General features: G+C 36.5%; 1 protein-coding gene across 1 annotated transcript in view; it reads right to left on the bottom strand.

Annotated features, from left to right (window-relative positions):
• Nucleotides 1-5234: 5234 nt before the first annotated feature.
• The window catches only part of LOC134488586 (dual 3',5'-cyclic-AMP and -GMP phosphodiesterase 11A-like), a 31829-nt gene continuing 15009 nt past the window's right edge, over nt 5235-22054 (bottom strand). Inside the window, exons 2-3 of the mRNA XM_063291054.1 lie at nt 10104-10262; nt 5235-5369 (exon numbers count right to left, since the gene is read on the bottom strand). Coding sequence (XP_063147124.1) covers nt 5235-5369; nt 10104-10262 — 294 coding nt within the window. The remainder of the gene's footprint in view (nt 5370-10103; nt 10263-22054) is intronic.

Here is a 22054-nt window from a genome sequence, read left to right as displayed (position 1 = left end):
TCAGTCTGAAGAGGGAAAGGAGGGAACATAGCAACAACCAAAACAGCCTGGAAAAAGGATAGGCAAGTGTTGTGTAATATTTCATCCTTTATATATTGGAAAACAGTTCAGGGTTGGGAGGGAGGGAGGAGAATTGCAGTAGCTAAAAGAAGCACTTCCAAAGGAAAACAGTTATTCTTTTAACAGCGTCTCTCTTACATATCTTAGTGCTAAAATAGAAGTGTGCCCAATTAATATGCAGTTATGTTGTTTTGAACAGAATGTGGAGTTCACCTGAGGAAAATTATACAGATCTACCTAACCCATTTTAAGGTCTAAGAATGGATCTAGCAATTATAAGAATGGAGAAGGAGTCCTGCTGGATTAGATATATGCTCTTCTAATTAAGCATCCTATTTTCCAGAATGGAGATGCACTCTCTCTCTCTCTCCCCACAATGAAAAATTTCTGTTCACCTACATAGCTGTAGCTGTACTTCAAAAAGTAATCTAAACTCCCTTTAAAGCTGTCTAACCCTATATCCATTTAAAGCAGTGGACTTCCATAAATTAATTATACACTAAGGAAGCAACTGCTTTCCTTTGTTCTGAATCAATTGTTCATCAATTTGATTAGGTTAATTTCTCTTACTATTAGAAAAGTAGTAATAAGGAATCTTTATCTATTTTCTTCTCATCATGAATAATTTTTAAATCATACTCGTTTTTTCAAAACCTCATTTGTCATTTTCTTTCTTTAACCAAAGTCTCCAAACAATTTAGCCTTTTTGCGTAGTGATCCCGATTTTAAGTTTCTGTCATTTACTTTCTTAAAAGCTTTATTTTTTCATGTGTCCTCATGGCCACTTGATCGCCATTTGGGTGCTTTGCAACCAGTTCTCATTTACGACGGTGGCAGTGTCCCACGGTCACATGATCGCCATTCGTGAGCTTCACAGCTGGCTTCTGACAAGCAAAGTCAATGAAGACAGTAGTAAGACACAAGTTGTTGTCATGTGATGACTGTGGGTGATTCGCTTAACGACCACAGTGGAACTGACATTGTAAATCCTGCAGGTCACGTGGTGTTTCACTTAAGAACCACATCTCTTAACAACAGAGTTTTATTTTTATTTATTTATTTATTTGATTTCTATAGCTGCCCATCTCAACAAGTAACTGCTGGGAGTTGCTGATCCCAATTGTGGTTGTTAAATAAGGGCTACCTGTATAGACTCCAGAAACAGGAAGGATGGGGAGTTCCATTTCTAAAATTATATTATCAAGTAGCAAATTTGGGACCTATTATTCCCTTTGTATTGGAAGATCCAAGAAGACAGTGGATATGGCTAGAAAACATATAGGAAGTAGATAGATCCAAATTTATAAAAATAGTTAATATAAACAGAATGTTTGCAAAATCTGTTTTAGGTTGGGGAAAAATAGCCATGCAGCATTGATAGAGGTATCTCCCTCAACATCTTTAATGGTATATTAAGGTGTCCTAACTTAGAGCAAAGAACCACACTGAGACAGTGACTTGGTCTCTAGTGTTTATTGAACTGCTCGAGTAGATAGAAAATCCTGCCAAACTGAAAGAGTGTGGGAAATCCACACAGATAAACCCAAAACTCAAGGTGGGTCTGCTCTGAGTTTCTTTGAAGGAAAGTTCAAAGCCTCTAAACTATGCATGCGTTTTCCCCCCTGGATAGGGGCCCCCACCTGCTCACCATCAGTACTCATGACATAAGGATTCTATAATCAAGATCAGTCAAGACAGTTGAAGCCTTGGCGAGATCTCAATTGGTACAGAGTCAGTAGCTTCTCTAAGAAAAAGACACTACATGATTAGAAATTGGATGCCATCTGTCTTTGCTAAAATGGCTGCTGGTGTTAGGCTACCTTTGACAAATGACTAACTAATTATCCTTCCCAAGCTAAAGGAACAATCCCAAAAATTTATAGATTATTACTGGAATTGGAATTAGGTGACCTCTACAGTAGGTTTAAACAAAATTTGTAATATCAATTTAGGAAAACAAATAGATGAAATGAAGTTATTTTATATCAGCATCCATACAAAAGATGCAGTGGAAGTGCATTGTTGGCATTTAACTTCAATTAGAATAGTACAAATATCTCATAATTATGTATCAAAATGTTGGAGGAGCTATAATCAGAAGGGAACATCTTTTCATATGCAGTGAACTTGTGAAGTGGTTGTTCCTTTCTGAAGAACGTATTTGAATTAGTCAGAATAATAACTAAACAAAGAGTTGTATGTGTTCCAGAATGGTGATTATTATATGTTTTCGAGGGAGCTAACAAAAAGCTCCTTGCTGCTAAAGCAATAATTACTCAGAAGTGGAAATTCATAGATAATTTATCATTTGATAGTTGGCATGTTAAAGTATGGCCAACTGTACTTCTTTAAAAAGTCACCAATAAAATTTGAATATTAAATTCACTGAGAGATGAGTCATATTTTTATTGGTTCTGAAAATATTACATATGTCATGTTAACAATAATTGTAGCTCTAATTTTGACTAATCTAGCAATATATGGGAAATATAACTGAATCTTGAGATATACTGTTCTTGGATGTTACCTTTTATTCTTTTCCTTGTCTTACAGAATGTTAAAAGCGAGAAAAAAAAATTAAAGATGTAAAAAAACCAACCATCAGCACAATTTTTTTTAAAGCCTTAATTTGTTGCAGAATGCTGGGAAAGCCGTTAGCCCAGGAGAGATCAGAAAAGTCACACACCAGGCATTTCTATAAAAATAATTTATTTACAAAAAGCAAAACAAAAGCAAAACATATTTAAAGGACTTAGCTCTCATTGAGAGCTACCTAGCTTGGCTACATATCGGCACAGAGAAAAAAAAGAGGAAGTGAAACAAGTCCGGGCAGGTTTCCTCCCCCCAGGCGATTTGCATCAAGCACGTGAAAGGAGACAATCAAATACAACCTCTTCACCCGGCCAAAATGATTAGGTACAATAGCAGTCTTAATCGTTAGTAGGAAAATATCAACATAATTTTCCACTCAAGAAACAAAAAACCAGAAGGATCTTTGCCTAAAAATTTGCTGATGAACAATCTCATCCTTGCTGTAAAAAGGTAAAATCTCTGACCTGAGCATAATTCCTAGTAACTTCATAAACATGACTTTCTCCCCTTAGCAACAGTAGTGACTTTCCATTGCCTTCTTCAATGATATTTTTTCAGCTTCCCAAACCAGCCTACAGCTTTGGGGTTCTCTGGCAGTCTCCCTCCAAATACTAACCCAGCTCAGTCCTGCTTAGCTTCTGAGCCCAGAGATCAGCCAGGTGCAGCCACCTGCAACATATCTGGTGAGGCAACATCCTTCACATACCCATTCCATAAATGTTGAAAACTGAACAGAGGCATTTATTCTAGCAGTTTTTAAAAAATATTTTCAGATATCAGCTAAACCATAAACTGTTCCTGGTGGAAGAAAGTAGGAATAATTTCAGGGACGACAGTTTTTCTCTGGAGTAACATGGTCAACTATGTGCTGTTACATCACAACTCAAGTAAGGCCATTCCACAGACAAAATGCAGTGGTGATATATACGTGTTCTTAACCAAAGAACTCATCACTCAATATTAAAACTCCTCCTATTTCCTTGTGAAAGTGATGTTAGTTCCTAAACAGGAATTTAATCTTCAAAATACTATATAATTGTTGACCTAATCAGCAATACTCGAGATTGAAGTTTATTATCTCCGCTTGTATTACTTAAGGAACACAGTTCTTCACAATGCTTTTCTCATTATACCAATTATTAGAAGAAAGTTCAACATCAGTAATATACTGTATAATAGGATTCTTTTTTACAATATGTTCTGCTTCCAGTACTAGCAATATTCAGAGGACTTCTAGATGAATGCTTTATTGTGCCACCAGAATAAATTTGTACATAATGAATTTTACACAGAGTTTATTGTTAGTTTATTCCTTCCATAATAGCAGAAAATCTGGTTTAATTCAGAAACAACTCCTCCTCCTCCATTTCATAATGCTATCTTCCTGTAGGCTAGTCCTTCTGTGAGGTCATGTCCAAGGAGTCAATTTGCTCCTTGGACGTGATATTCTGATCATGCCATTTCTCCCCTCCCACCTTGCCCTACAATTCAAATGTTAGGCACCATCTGAAGGGTTTTATTGTGATTCATTAGAGAAAAAGATGAACTGGACAGGATGAGAATAGAAACTACTTTCTTGGATTTCTATGGAGGGAAGTTTATGAGCTTCAGGGCCTGGAAATACTCAGATGCAACTGGTGAGATTTGCAGATACGTGGCAAAGGTAACAACTGTTTAGCTTGGATGACAGAAAGGAGAACCACTGAGTCAGTTTGATAAGCCAACATCCTAGCATTCCCACCCCTAAAGTGGATGGGACCTAGTGACAGACATAACAGGACATCAATAAAGGTACAAACATCCCAAACTAATGCAATAGCATTCAGTCCTGTGTCAGGATGGTAGCATGAACTAGTCATGTAGAATATATGGAAGTTTGAGAGCCAGAAAAAAGGGAGTCGCCAGCAGATGCCCTAAAAGCTCCTGATAGGGTTTATAAGGAAATGAGCAAGTTCCAGCTCACAAGGCTCTAAAGCTGGGGCAAACTATGTGGAGCCCAGATCGCATAGCTACACATCAACATCTAATCATTCTAATACTGGCCCTGGAATATAACCACAGGACATAATAGATTCTGGCATGAAGCAACTCCATTGACTCATTCACTACACACAAATATGTTCTCTGTACTCAACCTGTCCGTTCTGCTTTTATGGTTGAGACTACTGATAGCTGACATCTATGTTCGTCCCAATACAGGAAGCACTAAACCTTTACAATTCACAGCTGGCAACTATCAAGAGCTCCTATAACTTTATTCAGTTTTATATTTGCCAGTAGTCCTGGGAGAATATACTGGCTAAAAACTGACAATCAAGTTATTCAATGGAACCATGATATCACCTTCAAACTCCCAGGATACAAGACTTACAGCATGGAAGAACTGAGACCTACATGAGTTACTCTTTCACAAGAAATACATTTTCTGACCTTGCCTTCCAAATATTTGCAATGTGAAGTTCTGTTTGGAAAAGGAGAAGCACAGACCCTGTCCAGCTATTCCTGTGAAGTGCCAATACCCATCAAATACAGAGCTGAGCTGACTAAAAAAATTCATTGACAAGAACTTACAGAAAGGTTTACTATGCCACTCCTTCCCACTCCCAGTACACCCTCTTTTCTTTGTCAAGAAGACAGCTCTCTACAGGGAGTCCATAATGAGTGGCTCCTGAACCATCAGAGATGACTACCTTCTTCTCATCTTTGAACTCGAACATCTGCAGAATGCACACACATTTCCTGATTCGTATGAAAAAAGGGCACAAATATTTACAAGACTCTGATTCTCCCTATGGAAAGTTTGATAAGCCAGCATCCTAACATTCCCACCCACTAAGCCACCCATGTGCCTTTTGAACCGGTGAACATGGCGTCAGTTTTCCAAAATTACTTGCAAAAGTAAAGTAATTGCAAAACGCATTACTTTAACTCTAAAGGTATCCCCCTCCACTGCCACTGCAGCTTTTACTTTGCGCATTAGCATGATTCCCACTGCTGGGCTGGTGCTTCAGAAATGATGTGAAGCCACAAAAAGAACCATATTCACACTCTTATTATTCATTCCTTGAAGCACTTGAAAATGTTATGATGCAATTTGAAAGCAATGGTAATTCTTAACGATTTCATCCACCAGTATCACTGAAAACTAGGGCAAAGAGATTATAGGTAACAATCAAGTGAGGACACCTGACTGCACTACAATCTGAGAATGTTATAATTACAGTACAAATTACTGTGGCATGCTAAAAATGGAAAATCAATATCCCCTCCCCATTTTTCAGAGGCTCGCTCAGAACTTAATAACATCAAGTAATTACAGTCACTAGTTTTGCTTGGAACACTAGAAAAAAGCAACTCTGCTCCCTTGTTTACTGCTTGGTAACTCATTTAATCAATTTAGAAGATTAACCGTTCTTAATATTATCTTTAGTAAAGTGAAATTCTGTAAGAGCTATTTGTATGTGCGCTCAGTTTACAATTCCAAGACCTCCACATCCCACCTGTCTAAATCAAAAGTCCTTAAGGTATGGCTTTGGATATCTAAAATATTTTGGATACGTTGATATTTTGCACCACCTTTAACATCAGAGCATTTTAACAGGATTTCATGTTTAGAAAAATAAAGACATGAGGATTTAAAATTATTTACTAAAACTGATTCAAGCTGCAGTATATTACTTATATTGTTATTAGAAATGTGTTGTCTCAATCATTATTAAAGGGGCTATTGACAGTTTTGCTTGAGTATGCTGATAAATTATCAGGCACCTAGGAAAACAAACCAAGTAGGTTTTATCTGTCTTTTCCAATATTTGAAACATAACCTTTATCAGAATAGATAGCCAACTAAAGGGAGCTTTATATTTTGATTTTAGACAAAATGGAAGAAAGCTATAAATTATTTGAAGGTGATGAACTTGCAATTAAGCTAAGACTTATGAAACATTTGCAGGGGTGTGTGTGTGTGTGTTTGTTTGTCTAGGCCAGCCTTTCTCAACCTTTTGACCCTGGAGGAACCCTTGAAATATTTTTCAGGCCTAGGAAACCCCTGCATATAGACCAGAAGTTACAAAATTACTATATTTGTTTCATGTGTAGGCCTGTATAGATGCATTAACAGTGTTCTTAAACTAAAAATAAAGAATGAAACTTACCTCTTTAATGTGAAGTTGCCTAAATTTGAAATAATTTTTTAAATAAATTGTGATCTCCCAGGGAACCCCTAGTGACCTCTTGCACAACCCTGGTTGAGAAACTCTGATCTAGGTAGACTTCTAGGCAAACTACACATTTAAAACAATTAAACTTCTCACCTCACCAAAGCTGGGGTGTATACATTCGGGAGCAGGGACAAGGGTATACACTGAATATTAAGAATCAGAATGCCACTGAGTTTTATTCTGACCCCAGAAATTTCTTTTAGTATTACTGAGACTACTATATACATTTATCATCCTTCTCACTTTGTTCTGAGTGTTTCATCTTAGCTGCTTAATTTTTAATTTGTCATATATTTATTAATATGTTCATAGGCCATTTTTCAGGGTTACCTTACTAGAGGGCTCATGGGTCAGAACCTCTTGCCAAACATCTGCAAATTATTAAAATCTATCATTAAACCCTGATACAACTTTACAGCTTAGACCTACCTGGGAAAATCTACTCCCAAAATATTCCACTTGTATATTTGTAACTAATCAGTTACTACCAGGCTATGGCTCCAGTCCTGACTCATTTAAGGAAAACAGAAAGGTATAGCATTACCCTGGTTTTGTCACCATTCAAGAAAGTCAAAAGGCTCTCTATTTCATCAGTTCTTTTTTCTCTATCAAGGATTAGCAGTTTAGCTCAAAGCAGCATGTTATGGTTTTGCTGAAACCAGAACAAGTCATCACACAGCAAACAATCCCATTCCCTTCTTTGTCCCTCAACATCAATACAGGAAGAGAACTTCCCAGGGAGGTAAATATTCAGCTAGAAAGGGAATTTTTATTTCTTATTTTCCTCCCTCTAACATGCCCTAGCTCCAAGTATTACAGTTGGCACAGGAATGTTCAGCATTCAGTCAAAGCTTCAGTTTTCCAACAGCTGTGAGGAGAAGGCTATGTGAGAAGTGTGTTAGTGTCTGGTCTTCTCAGGCATGGGTTGGCAGTTACATAAATGCTCAGCAATCACTCACTGTGCACTCCAGAGACATATTTATTTTTTAAACTTGGTTTAAAATGTTTACAGATTCCTAATGGAGTTCTAAAAATCCATGCACCAGAGCCTGCAACTGAAATGCTACAGGATGCAAAAGGCATGTGACCTTGCATTCATCTTCTAAGTCTGCTACATTTATGATGTGATATAATAGTAGATATCTTAATCTCATGTTTAAAACACAATGAATATCTTGAATACATCCCACCTGCCAACTTAAAATTTGCATTTCAAAGAAATACTGCTACTATGGTCTTCACACAAAAAAATTCACTGAAGATTTGCCCCAAGTCGTCATCTTGGCAAGAAATGTGAAGTGTCCTATTTGCTATTTGTATTCTAACACTCATTATTTCTTCCCCAGTCTGGTAGGTGGGTTGTGCCCTAGTTACTATCAGCCACTAATGTTCATAGGGAAAATATCTTTTGTAAATTGTAAAATTTAAGCTAAAGGAAAGCATGTATTAAAAATGAGGTTCTTATAAAGCATTATGCTTGAGCCATATGAGCATCTAGTGCTCATGTATGAGAATCTGTGAGGTACACCCAACTGAATTGATTGGGAATTATCCTCAAATAAATGTGTATAGGGTGTACAGGATTGCAGCCTTCTATAACCCAGAAAATAGAGAAACTGGCACAGAAAGCCCAAACCATAAAATTCAAGATTATCAGTAAGCAACCACAAACCAATGTGACTCTACATATTGAATATGAACAGCATTTCACCCAACACTGCTAAATATTTGTCATTAAGAAGTTTCTTGTAAGACCTAAATGTATACATTTTGCTGTTATGTATTTCTACTTTTAAAAAATAATTCGTTTATGGTTGTAATGCTCTCACTACAACCATATTTAATTATTATTTCAAAAGGCAAATTAAATAGTATAAGAACATGTCTTAACTGATCTAAACAAAGGGGGAAAGAAATATGTGCAAAGAAATTAATGTATCCAAAGTTCACTGGTTTGTTTCCAAATTATGATTTCATTTCAAGAGGGCAAAGAAACCTACTGCTATCAAAGAACATAATAGTGATATCAGGAAAAGTGTTCAGTCATCATAAACATATCCATACTTTCAGCGGGATCTGGTTATCGATATTAATTAAGATGTTCATTAAGAAAATATATTCCTATCCAAGCACAATATACCATTAAAAAATTGAAATGTCTCAAAATTTCCATTTCTGATTCATTTTTATATATACAACCATTTTCATCTCTCTTTTTTAATAATATCATTCCCTGGATCAAATGTTGAATATATCCAAACATCAGGACATATAGCTTGAAACCCTTGAAGCCCATTGACCTAGATACCCTTGGGTATACACTTTAAAATCCCACCAAAAATTATTCCTGAATTGTAAATTTAAATTATATAAATGTAACATTATAAAAAGTAAAAGTGATTACTTAACCTGTGGCTGCTGTTGCCACTGCTATCTCCATCCAGAAAACTGTTTCACTTGCTCTGGTTTACCATTTTGGGGGTGATAAGCCAAGAGGTACATTGGTTGTTGGCTAATTTAGATAATACCTCTAGAAAAACAGCTTATTGAGTGACTATTTGTAAATGTTGTCTTTATTTAATAAAACAGAACAGAAAAAGAAAAAAGAAAAGAATGGGAAAAGAAAAAAGAAAGCAAAACAACAAAAATGTATATACGAAGGCCTCTTATACATGTATATAAAATTTTACACAACATGTTCAATAAAGGGTGATCATATTTTATTATAATCATTCATACATAATCTATGTGCATAAAGAACACTAATAGCATTAGTATTTGTTAATGAATAAAACAATTTCAACAAATAAGTGATCTAACTGCTGGCTATTAAATAATTTAATTTAATTTAATTTTAATTTAATGTATTATCCCAATTTTGAGGCTGCCTGACTCTGCAATGACTTTGAGCAACTTACAATGAAATAAAATTTAAAAATAACATTTATCAAAGAATGAAGTGAACCAGGAGACTACCCCGTAACAGGAAAAAATACCTAAACCAAAATACCAAAAGGGTTCAGCCAGCCATCCTACCCCAAGACCTGGGAGAACAACCAGGTTTTCAGCAATTTGTGAAAAATCAAATTAAATAATGTAGTGCAATATTAATATCCTATGGAAAAATAATGCTTTATTATACAAAAAGAGATACTTCCCTGCATACATATTTGAGAGAAGAACTATGAGGTCTTTTCCATATTATCAAACAGAGAGGTGAGAAAATCTTACTTTTTCATCATCATCAGTGAAGGGAATACCTCCAGGAGTTTTATTTATCACTTGTGCAACTCCAATGATTTCACCCTCGCTGTTTCCTATAGGCATGCAGAGCAATGACTTGGTCTTGTATCCTGTCAGTTTGTCAATCTTGTCATTAAAGCGGTGGTCCTACCAAAACGGAGAAGGAAAACATTAAGATTAAACTTACAAGCTTTTGAAATGTTCTTCTCTACATTCAATATATTGGATCACTTTTGTCAGGAATTTCTTAGGTTGACCCACAATCTGGCACTGATTACTCTCATATACTTGATTACTGAAAAATGGTAACTAGAAGATAGGTAGGTAGGTAGGTAGGTAGGTAGATATTTTTGCATGTTATTTTATGTTATATACATTAGGTTGATATACATTTTGTAATATTTCTATTTGCTTCTTCTTTTTGCTTGACATGTGGGAGCAAACTTTTCTGCTTTTTCATATGTTCTTTGGCTATTTTAATGGATCTTTGAACTGACTTTAACAGACTTTTAAAAATAATATTTTAAGTAGTTTGCTTGGACTCCCCATCCGTCTCTTATCCACATTGGTATCTATGATCACTGTACAAGACTGCCCCACCCAATTCTGGAAATCAATTCTACTGTCTAAAACTCATGACAGCAAGATACTACAATAACAGCTATCCTTTAAAATGTAGTTGTAAGAAGGCACAAAGACTGAGCCCAGCTACTTCTCAAGCTCATCCTTTCATTCTTAGCCTACAACTTCATTGGTTGTCTTCAGCTCTTAACATCCTGGATCACTTGACAGGAACAGCTAGTGGTAGCATACTCATCTGCATTGTACACCGCATGGTGCTGAATAGACATTTTAGAACACACAAGTATTTCTTAGCTTTGTGTGCAAAACAATCATTTCTTGAGATGGACCTCTCTGATATGGAACTGGACACAGAACATTTTTGTTTTATCACCCTAATGGAGAAAAAACAGCATAAGCAGATTATATACCCCAAAATGGGTTCTATGAAAGTGCAAAAATACTTAACAAATCAATAAGGTGAAAAGAGGAAGCAGGAGGCTAACTCTACACATATTATTCTCCTTTTTCTATTATATGAGATGAATGGATACAAAGCTGCCATCCCATTTGGCACTGTCACACCTTCCATCATCTTTTCCTCATTTGAGAATGTGAGAAGCTTAGTTGTATTTTCTCCTTTCTTCCAAGTTGTAAAAGATGTTATCTTTCAAGTGAGTAAGTAATGAACAAAACAATATTGGTTGTTAATAATACCATTCAGTCATTAAAACAAAGAGCCCATGTAGCAGCCCCACCGGCAGGAAGCTTCACCACTGTTTGAAGCAGACTTCCATAGGGGCATCTCACTTTCTTCCGATTTAAGGAGATTTATAACATTCTTAAGACCAATGGGATGACCTCACAGGGATCATTGGATGGCACCCAAAATTTGAGATTTGGGAGTTTAGGATGATTTGTCCAAGTTTTTCCTTCCATTCCACTCTCTTCACTTACCCTTTTTCCACAGTATCAAAAATAGATGCATGCAAAACAATTAACTCTTATAAATCAATCATTATTGTTCCTCAGGAAGATCCTTAAGTTATATGTTTCTATAGAGAATGCTATGTTGTAAACAATGAGATTAAAAATCCCCTGTCAGTTCTACATCTAGAGAGCTACTAGTAGACAGTAATTATCTTCTTAATTTGTTTGATGAATTAGATATAAGATTTGGGGAACACTCAGAAAAAGCACACTCAGCAGGTCCTGCACTATGGCCTAGAAGTTTCTAATGCTAATTCTAAATTTTTGGTGCTCCACCCAAAAGGAATGTAAAGGGTTAGGGTTACTTAGTCACTGTAGGGACTTCAAATGAACCTGGAACCTAGAACTCTGTGAGTCATACAGAGAAAGGGCATCAAGTAATCTATTGATTCAAATTATATGAGGCAGGTGTGGTATGTGTATGTGTGAAAGAGACAATTTCCTCTGGGAGGGAACATATAGTGGGAGAAGTTCATGTAGGATGGCTGTAACACAAACATCTGATCAAATATCCGTACACACTTCTGGAGTTTTCTGTTACCTCTAAATGCACCTACAATTCACTCTGAACCAAACCTTTCTACCTGTAAGTTTAATGGGACTGGTTGGATAAATCCCCAAGCAAGAAGCATTCTCCTCCCCTTGAAGTTAAATAGAAGGGAAGTAGTTTGCAGGAGCTTTCTTTTCTTTAGAATTTTCTCCAGGAACAGCAGTTGGCTGAGAGAAACAAAAGAAACAGATCTAAGCCCCCACAAGTTATGAGGCGAAATCTTTAGCACTCCAGAAGGGATCAAATCCACAGAGACTCTTAGGTGCAGTGAGAAACTTGATAATGAGAGGACTGAAGCTGGCAAGGCCGGGTCCAACAATTCCCAGGCTAAAGAGAACCATTTCAGAGGTATCTGTTAATTCAAAAGAGGGGAGGAGGAGTCCAGCCCTCGAGCTATGTAAGTTTCTGGCCTCTCTGCACTGCAGTGGACAATCAACTGTTGTGTTTGAGGTTCCATTCTTGTCTGCAAAAAAGTTTCTAATCTTGTTGACTCTTGTCTGGAAGTCTTTTGCCAAGTCTGGCTGAGAACTGAATTAAGGGTTAAGTGTTTGGCAATCTGTGATTTACTGCCCAAGTCTGGGTGTGACACTTGACATCTTGAGTGGGATTAGGGTTTGGATTTATTTCAATTAAAGCAGTCTGGTTTCCTGTAAACTAATCTTTCCTTGAGGCCTAATCTCCATCCTTTACCCACACTTCCTCTTTAGAAGGCTAATCCTTTCCTTGAAGTCTGACTTCTATAATCCTGGTTGAGGGGAGATAAAAACAGAGGTGCCAGCAAATACCAGGGAAAGGAAGAACTGCTGAATAATCCCAGGCTGCCTTGTTCGGGTGTGGCGACCCACTACTAAAAAGATCCATACAGTAGCAAATAATGAATGTGAAATTAAAAAGAAGCTAACCAAGGAGAGCAAATTGTAACTGATAAGCTGTTATGTTTGGCTAATATAAAGATGTCCAATAAAAAACGGAAAAATAAGTTCTAAAGAAAATAGCTGGAATGAATGCAGTCATTTAGAATTCATTTGCTCATAATGGGTGTCATTTTATAAAACAAGATTCTCCAACAGTCATACAGAATGCAAAATAAGATTAAAACAATAAAAGACAATTGACTCCAATATAAAAGGAAGTGCTAGTACTGTATTAATAAAAGTCAATAACATAACAAAGCTAAACAAGGTCTCTAAAAATGAAAAACAACCAATTATCATCATTTAAAGTTAATAATTGGATTATATTAATATGGTGTTTAAAATACATCACGGTCTAGAACTGAAAGGAGCAAGCATCAGATTAAGCTTTCTCAAAAGAGCTTCTATAAATGAGAAATACTACCAAAAAACCTGTCCACTGTGGCTACTTCCCAAAGTGCAGGTTGAGGGATATCTGGACAACCTTAAAGCAGAAGTAGTTATAAGGAAAAAGCTGTTTTTATTTTTTAATTTTACTTATTGCTCACATTTATATGGTCGTCCAACCCTGGGCAGCGTACAACCATGTTCCTCTAAGGTCCCAGGTAGGATATTATAGGTCAAAATTAAGACCTTATTCTAAGCCTCAAAACAAACTATAAGCAAGTGAAGAAATGAAAAACGACCTGAGACACAAACTCACTGCCATATTGTGCATCAACTATAATTTATAAATTACAATAGCCCATATATAAATTCAAGTTCTGAGTTCTCAAAACTTAAACCACTCTAAGCTAAGGATTCTAATCTGGTCTCAGTAAAGATGATTCTTAAGAACTGGACAGACCTGAATATCTGTTTTACAATAAAAATAACACAAATACAGGTAAAAAAGTAGCAGTGGTTACGCCAAAGAAAGCAACATGAAAACCAACCCTACCACTAGATAAGCTGAGGGAATGTTCTTACATATCAAATATTGTGATAAAAGGACAGATTTTTTTTATTAAGTAATGTATATTTGCGCTCTCAGAAACAGAACTTGCACTCAGAAATAACCTGAGCTTTCTTAATTACTATGCATTAGACTTGGAGAAGCAGCAAAATGCCAAAAGTCAGACTTCCATGGTCCCTCCAAGAACAGAAAAGTGTCTGTTCCTCTTATTACAGCCTTAACTCAGTCTCAATGCCTGTATATAACTTGAACTGCCCATCTGTTTTCTTGAAGTTGTTCACATTGCCCTCTTAGCATATTATCAAGATTACTGATCACTGTTGTTCAAGAAATTCTATGGACAAAGGAAAATGTTCCATTGCTTCCTCATTTGAAGAATCATAGACTTCTGAACTTTAGGATACAAGTGCAGAAAGAGTATTCAGTAACATGTTTGATCTATAACTTAGTTACAATAAAATGGACTTAAAAGGACTGTCTCCCAAAGGAAAAAAAAGAGGAATGATTATCAACTTAATTAAGATAAGTGACTACAATGGGGAGACCAGGTTCAAGACCAGCCTTTGCAATCAACATTCATGGGTGGCTATCTCTCAACTCAATCTACCTTTTAACCTTATTGTTATGGGTAAAGACAGAAGAAGTGCTGTGTATGCCACCTTGAGCTCCTAGAGGAAAGGTGGGATATAACCTGAATGAATAAATAAATACACAAATAAATAACAGAATTTTGCTACAAATAACCTATACACACTTCGAAAATTGTTTCAAGTAAATGCTTTGGATCTCAAGCTATTCACTTGTGAGGGACTATGGGAAAGAAGAATTTAGATTATATGAGAAGAGACAACTGAGCCCAGATGTAGGAGATACAGCAAAAAGTGTTTCAAAGGGATTCCATCTTAACTGACTCATTATAACTATGGCTAGGAATTTAGTCTCACTGTTTTCAAGATTATGTTTTTACCCGACTAGCAATAAAGATGCCTTTCTGAAATCCATGTGGTTCTCACTTCTTACATTGGCCAGCTATGCGGGGCATCATTAAAGAAGCCTGACTTTTTTTCAAGTTTCTGTGCAAGTCTAAAAAACAAGACATGTGTGTTTGGACACATACTTTTTGAGTCAATACCTTAAAGCAGCCACATCTTTTTTCAGGCTTGCACAGAACACTGAAAAAAATTGGACTGATTTAACAAATAGCAGAGAGGTGTTATGCTCAAGCAAGATAGGGTAAGTATTTTTTTCCAAATAATGTTTGAGGAGTGGACAGCTATGAAAGACAGTTCTCATATGGGCATAAGCAAACAGCCTGATATTAGATCAGTCTGTTACTGAAACAAGAGCCTAATGGAAATTGTACTCTTGTCCCCAAAGGAATGGCTTCTGGTCTGTTGTACTGCACAGGTAAGAAAAAGAGGTGAACCTTTCCTCTAGGACTTGCATTTGATATACATCAGTCAACAAAATTCTTTCATAAAGACTTTTCTACAATAAATCTACTTAATAACATTTTGTGCCCTTGGAAGTCTCTTTCTGCGGTTTCTTGACTAGCTGATCAGTAGAAGCCTGACATTGGTTCTAATAACTATATTTACCTATATATTTACCTTATTATCTATAAATTCTTTTGTTCACATCAGTATTAATTAATATTATTGTCTACTTAAATATTCTGAATACAGGTAATCCTCACTGAGCAACTGCCTTGTACAGTGACCGTTCAAAGTTATGATGGTGATGAAAAAGTCACTTTATGACCAATGCATGTACAACCTTTGCAGTCTATGAAGCAAATGAAAGCTGAAGGAAGATCATAAGCACAATCGCAGTTTCACTTAGTGATTGCTTTGTTTAACAACCGAGTTGCCGGTCCCAATTGTGGTCACCAAACGAGGACTACCTGTAATCTTAGAACAAGTGCAAGATCTTTTACCAGCAGGTCTTTCAGCACGACTACCAATTGCTCATTTGTAATTGAAGAAACGTTCTTAATAGTTCCAGTAAGAAACAGTGCTTCTAGAAAAGGCTTTTATGTGGAGGCCCACTGACTCATTAATGGAATGTAATGCAATGCGCCAAATGATGTTTTCCATTTTTAATTCTCCTGTGTTTTTCCACTACTTATTTCATTCTTTTTTCTTATGATTGAAATCCATTAAGGAGAGCGTGTTGGAATAGCTGCATAATATCTTTTGTTTAGGGTAGCTGGAAAGAACTTATCTTGTTTATTCTGCTGAGAGGGGGCAAAATAATCACACAGCAACTGAGAAGGATTTTCCCAGCTTCCAGGAACACGATTTAGCAGGCTGCCAAAAATTGTGTGAAGTATCCAAACCTATATGGTATACTGCATGCCGAGTGTTTGCATCCTACCTAGTATAGTATTGCTCTTTCAACTAAAAGGACATCTTCTTCAAATGCCAGAGCCTTAGTTCTAGGAGATGGTTGGTCTATATCTCCTTTTCTGAAGACAACCATTGTAAACACAGATCAAGAAAAACATGTCTGTCGCCTATTAATGAGAGGTACTGAAATGTTTATTCATATATTGAGACAAAGACTTTGATGCTGACAAGGCCTGATTTAATGGTTAAGCTGAAGTTTGAGAAACCAGTGTTTCCTCTTGTCCAACTGGAGGCTGAGAGTGAGCATCGGTCATATCAGAATGGACTTAGGACAGCCAACAGTCTTTAATTTTTGCTTCATTTCAGCAAGACGTTAAGTCGGCTTTTAAGGATTCCATAATCGCATTTAAAGAATGTGGATCATCCAAATTAATATCCAAATTTGCAGCTGACAAAGGCTGCGGTAATTTCTGGTTGGAATGCAGTTGGATTTAGTGTAGCCTTACCAGAGTAGCTGTCTTACTATTTAGGAGCAGATCTAACTCTAAAGCAGCATACGTTAGCCATTTCAATGGAGTCCAATGTACTACATTTTCAAGTGTAGAGAACTACTTGTCAATCTTGGGTTGCCTTGGAAACATTTGTAGGATAAACACTTGGGCTATTTCTTAATCTCTTTTTGTTTCTCATATTTGCAAGGGAGTTCAACTATTATTAAAATTCTACGAAGTCAGGAATCAGTATGGAGCTCAGCACAGGAGATATTGCCAACTTTTCTCTTCATTTAACTTGGGTTCAAACACCTATAGAACATTTGGCAAACTATGCTTCACTTGGTATTCATCAACCAACACATACCTGCATATTGATTTTAGGAGCTCAGTTCAATATTGACGGCAAATCCAGTACCTAAACTTTGCTCAAGCAGAGGATGAGATCTTTTAAAGGATGAATAATTTTAAGTGCAGAAACGGCAGCATTAGAGCAAACTTTAGCTGCCCATAGAGCTTTTCCTAAAGCAAAGCCTGTAAATTAGAGAAATAATTGTGGCAAATCTGTTTAATGACAGCTTGGCAGTGAAGGCAAAATTGAGCTGCATGTTCCTTGCCCAAATGAATCAAGCATAAAGGGTTTTTATCTATTTGAGGAAGTTTACTGCTTACTTTACAGAGTTTCCAAGGCTATAAACACCATGGCAGTGAAAGCTGAGCAGGTGACAGGGCAATAAGCTCAGAATAAAAAAAATAAACTGAACTAAAATAAAAGAGCAATATTTCATAGTGCCTTAAAGAGAGCACATGCTGAGAAACATTTCTGAAGTATTACTGCTGTGGCAATTAAAGAACTGAGGAGAACAGACTGGACCTTTGTTGAACAAAGGCACAAGGGCAGGGTTCTGGTCAGAATGCTCAGCTCTAGAACATTCTGATAGCAATTCCAGGAAAGTACCCCAAATTCCCATCTGTAAGAATCCTAAACCATGAGGAAGCATCAAAACAAAGCAACTTTAAAATAATGTATAGTATGTTTTCAGTATTAACTATGAAGTCCTGAATCTGTAGTATTTCTGCCAGTCCAAGATGATACATTCTGTTTTAGTTTTAAGGGAATAAAAATGAATATTATCATAACATGTTCAATAAATAAATTAGGAATTGAAATGTATTTTATGGAACTTATCTTTGGTAGGTAGGTAGGTAGGTAGGTAGGTAGGTAGATACTGTAGATTCATTATGTTCAAATAATTACTTATCTTTTGATATTGTTGATAATTCATTCCATAAAAACTTTACAGGCCCATTAATAATGCTAATAATGAATAATATGCTGATTATATATGTTGATAATTTTTTGGAAAATAATTATCAACAAAATGCATGATGTCGTAGAGGAGAAAAAAAGTTTCTATCAAGTAACAAAAACAATATTTAAAAATATGACAAAACCATTCTAAGCACAATTACACAGCCTTCATTTATTTCCCATGTTTCCAAAAAGATATGTAGACCTGTAACATTCTGGCCCTTAATTTCCCAAATGATGGCAGCACTTTAGCTAATTTATCTTAATTGTATTAAATACACCAAGTGATATAGAAGAGAAACAATGTAACTTGTATTCATATTTTGATTAATAATACAGTTATTGAATCAGGATTGACTTAGTGTATTAAAAAAAATAGAAGAAAATAATTTATCATAAAACAAATTAAGCTAAGCAAGATGCATGTGAAGGATTTAAATAAAAGCTCCCTGAAAAACAAAGAAAATGCTTTCAAATGAATGTGGGTTATCTTCTTCTAAACAATGTACATTACATTTATGTTTATCCTCAAACAATCCTAGGAGGTATTTAATCTGATAAATTGTGAATGAGTTTGTTTAATCAGGATTCACTGAACAAACGACAGTTGGATGGGGTTTTGGAGAGTGTCAGTGTCAGAAAGCAAGCCATTCTGGTTAATGAATGTTTTCTAACTGGTCACACCCACATTACCCTTTGTGAGAGTGCCCATATACACTTTCAGAATCTCAAATGAGGTAGTCCTTGTTTTATGTCCATTCGATTCAGCAACTGTTCAAAGTTATGGTGGCGCTGGAAAAAATGGACATATGAATGGACCTTGAAGTTCTGGCCATCACAGCATCACCACAGTCACACAATTGCAATCCGGGTGCTCAGGTGCCCAGCTCTCAGTTATGATGTTGCAGGGAACCAGAGTCACATGATTGCCATTTGCGACCTTCCCTGCCAGCTTCTCACAAGCAAAGTCAATGGGGAAGCCGGCAGGGAAGGCTGCAAGTCACTCTGGTAAGTTGCTCCTGCTTTTTCTCCCACCCGCAGCACACCTGACTATGCACAACCTCCATCAGCCCTCCCAGGCCCTCCCTCAGCCTTACAAACCCCCTGTGGCACCCCCGAGCTCCTTACCTGGGACTCCTGCCTCTTTCCGCTTAATGACGCATGCATCTTGGGGTTACGACAGCAACCGGGACTGCCCAAGATTGCCATTGCTAAGTGATGCTGTCACTTGACATTCCACTTTAGAACCACATCTCTTAAATAATATTTTTTTAAAAGTAAAGCTGAGGTTATACCCTGTTCAAAGAAATCTTGTGGTAGAGGAACACAAAGATGGCCTCGAAGAAAATACATGGCAACCTTTAGTAAAACATGAGCTTAGTTCAGGAAAACAACTCAATATTGCTCCACCTTGACTTTGTTTGGTATAAGAGGGAAGGAAGGGAAAATGCTGTCAGGCTTTCAAGTTTATGTTGTTATATGGTCTATACCAATAAATTGGAGTGCTAATATTTCTTGGGCTATTTGTTTCCTGACCTGGCTTATCTTGAAGAACTTAACATCAATCTAAATAGGGTGTTGATTGCACAGCCCCTCAGGATATGCATGCTGCTTGGGGAGGAACAGCATGTTTTATCTACTGTGGATAAGCATTTATAGAAGAGTGTCTTTTTTGTCCCTAGTTTTCAAAAGCTACTTCCTATGGAGTGCTGTTTTTTTCCCCTAGTTTCTTGCTCTCTCCGTCTAAAATTAAAGCCATTCTGGTTTAAGTTCTAACTGATACAAATATAATTTAAAAAGCAGCTAACACTCTGTTCAACGAAGAACACCTTTTAAACAACCTTCCCCAATCAGGAACTCTTTAGATATCTTTAGATCAGTTCCCATAATTTCAAGTCACCATGACCAAATTGGTTGGGGAAGACCAATCTAAAAAATGTAAATCTGCTTCTGAATCACTGCATATCAAAGACTGTCTTTTGTCAAGATTTCAAAGGTACCCTCAGCCTGTGTCCATAATTAGAAGAATGCAACTAGGAATAAGATGAGCTATTATGAAACATCCATGTAAGTAACAAGCTCTGCAAGAATATTTTTAAATGGAGGAGAGGAGCCACAACAACTCCATTTGGAGGTGCCTTACTCCAATAGTAATTCAGTTCAACACTTCTAGGCTTCAAAAAATAAGTGGAACAGCAGCCATAATTCATCACCCCTTCCAAGACAGTAAACTGGATCAGCCATTTTGGTTTAACCCCAAAAACTACAGGCTTAATTGCCAATGTTACTATAAAGCACAGCTGCTAAGATGAAAATAAAAAATAGTAACACAATATTAATTTCATGGCTTCATATAGTGAAACTGATTATAGAAAATATAATCTAGCTTTATCCTTGGCTAAAACAATATTGTATCTCATAAGCATCAGCAACAAGCAGGACAAATTGAATCCACTTAAGCCTACTGGCAATAAAAGCAACAGAGGTGTATACATCCACACACGTGTGTGTGAAGGATTGTGACACAATTTAGTGGTAGTCATTCAAACACCACTATTTGAAATTCCATGAGTAGAAAGGAGGGATGATGATATTTGGAAGAAAAGGACCAATAACACAAAAAACAGTATTTTCTGCCCCCTACCAATGACACCAAAAACAATTAATATTCTCTGCCCCCTATTCTAAAGCAAGTTTTTTAGCAAAAAGGGGGTGAGTGGGAGGAAGGTTTATAATTATTTTAAATACAATTGCTCCTAATGCACGGTCTGTAGTCCAATCCATCTTAGAAATCCAGAGAGATGCGTATTCTTTACCTACACTATGTATGAAATGTCTAGCTAATCCAACAGTTTAGGCCAGTGGTTCTTAAACCGGGGGTAAGTCCTCCCGGGGGTATAATTTGGGCATACCCTGGCAGTAATGGAGCAATTTGTAATTCCTTGTCTGTGAGTCAAGGATCTAGTTTGGGACTGCTGCCATCAAGACACTTGTGTGAAACAAGAGTCTGGGTTTTTTTGTGTGACATTATTTGAGACCAGGAAAAGAGTATTTGGGTCAGTTTAAGAAACACTGACTTAGGCTGTATATATGTAGCTTGTAAATTTAAGCTCCTAAAGGAGAGAAACACCACGCACAGGATTCCAGCTTCCTTTAGGGGGGTTATGCAGCTTATTACGAGGTCGAGATCAGAATGCATAGTTTCCAGGGAGTTTTCTCTTTATTGATTCCAGTCTTACTAATTGTGTTTACTAATACTTCAACAATCTGGAATCAACTGATATGTATACTGATACACAGACGAACTGCCTTTTAGCAATTAAAGACATAAAACATTTCAATATATAAATAAAGACATGCTTTCACCATGAATTAATATTTTTATATACTTTATTTCACCTGACTCTGAAGCAATTTCATATGCCAGCAAAAATACAATCCAAATCAAACTGAATCAAGGGTAAAGCCTGTGATGATTTCAGTGCCAAGCTCCTCAGGATTCAAGGAAGGAAAACAGATGGTTTAAAAAATAGTGAAACATGTCCAATCCTGTCCATTTTTCTATGGAATACTGAATATTCAGTGTTAATACTTATCATCCTAAAACATATCTATGTTCTGAGGCATGTTTAAGTTTAAATTATCTTGGGAAGAAGATAGGGTTTGGGCTTTGGGGGGGGGTTGTTTTGTTTTTTTGCCAACATGCCTTTAGGTTTCAGCAATGCTGAAATGTTTCTCCTTTCAAAACATTTGAACTTTATTTTTAGTGTTGTTATTCTTCTGTACATCATGCAAAATAGATGAAAATACAAAGCATT

This window comes from Candoia aspera, chromosome 1 (assembly GCF_035149785.1).
Source record: "Candoia aspera isolate rCanAsp1 chromosome 1, rCanAsp1.hap2, whole genome shotgun sequence".
Taxonomy (NCBI): domain Eukaryota; kingdom Metazoa; phylum Chordata; class Lepidosauria; order Squamata; family Boidae; genus Candoia; species Candoia aspera.
The sequence above is the reverse complement of the archived record's forward strand: the minus strand, read 5'-3'. Positions and strand labels throughout refer to the sequence as shown.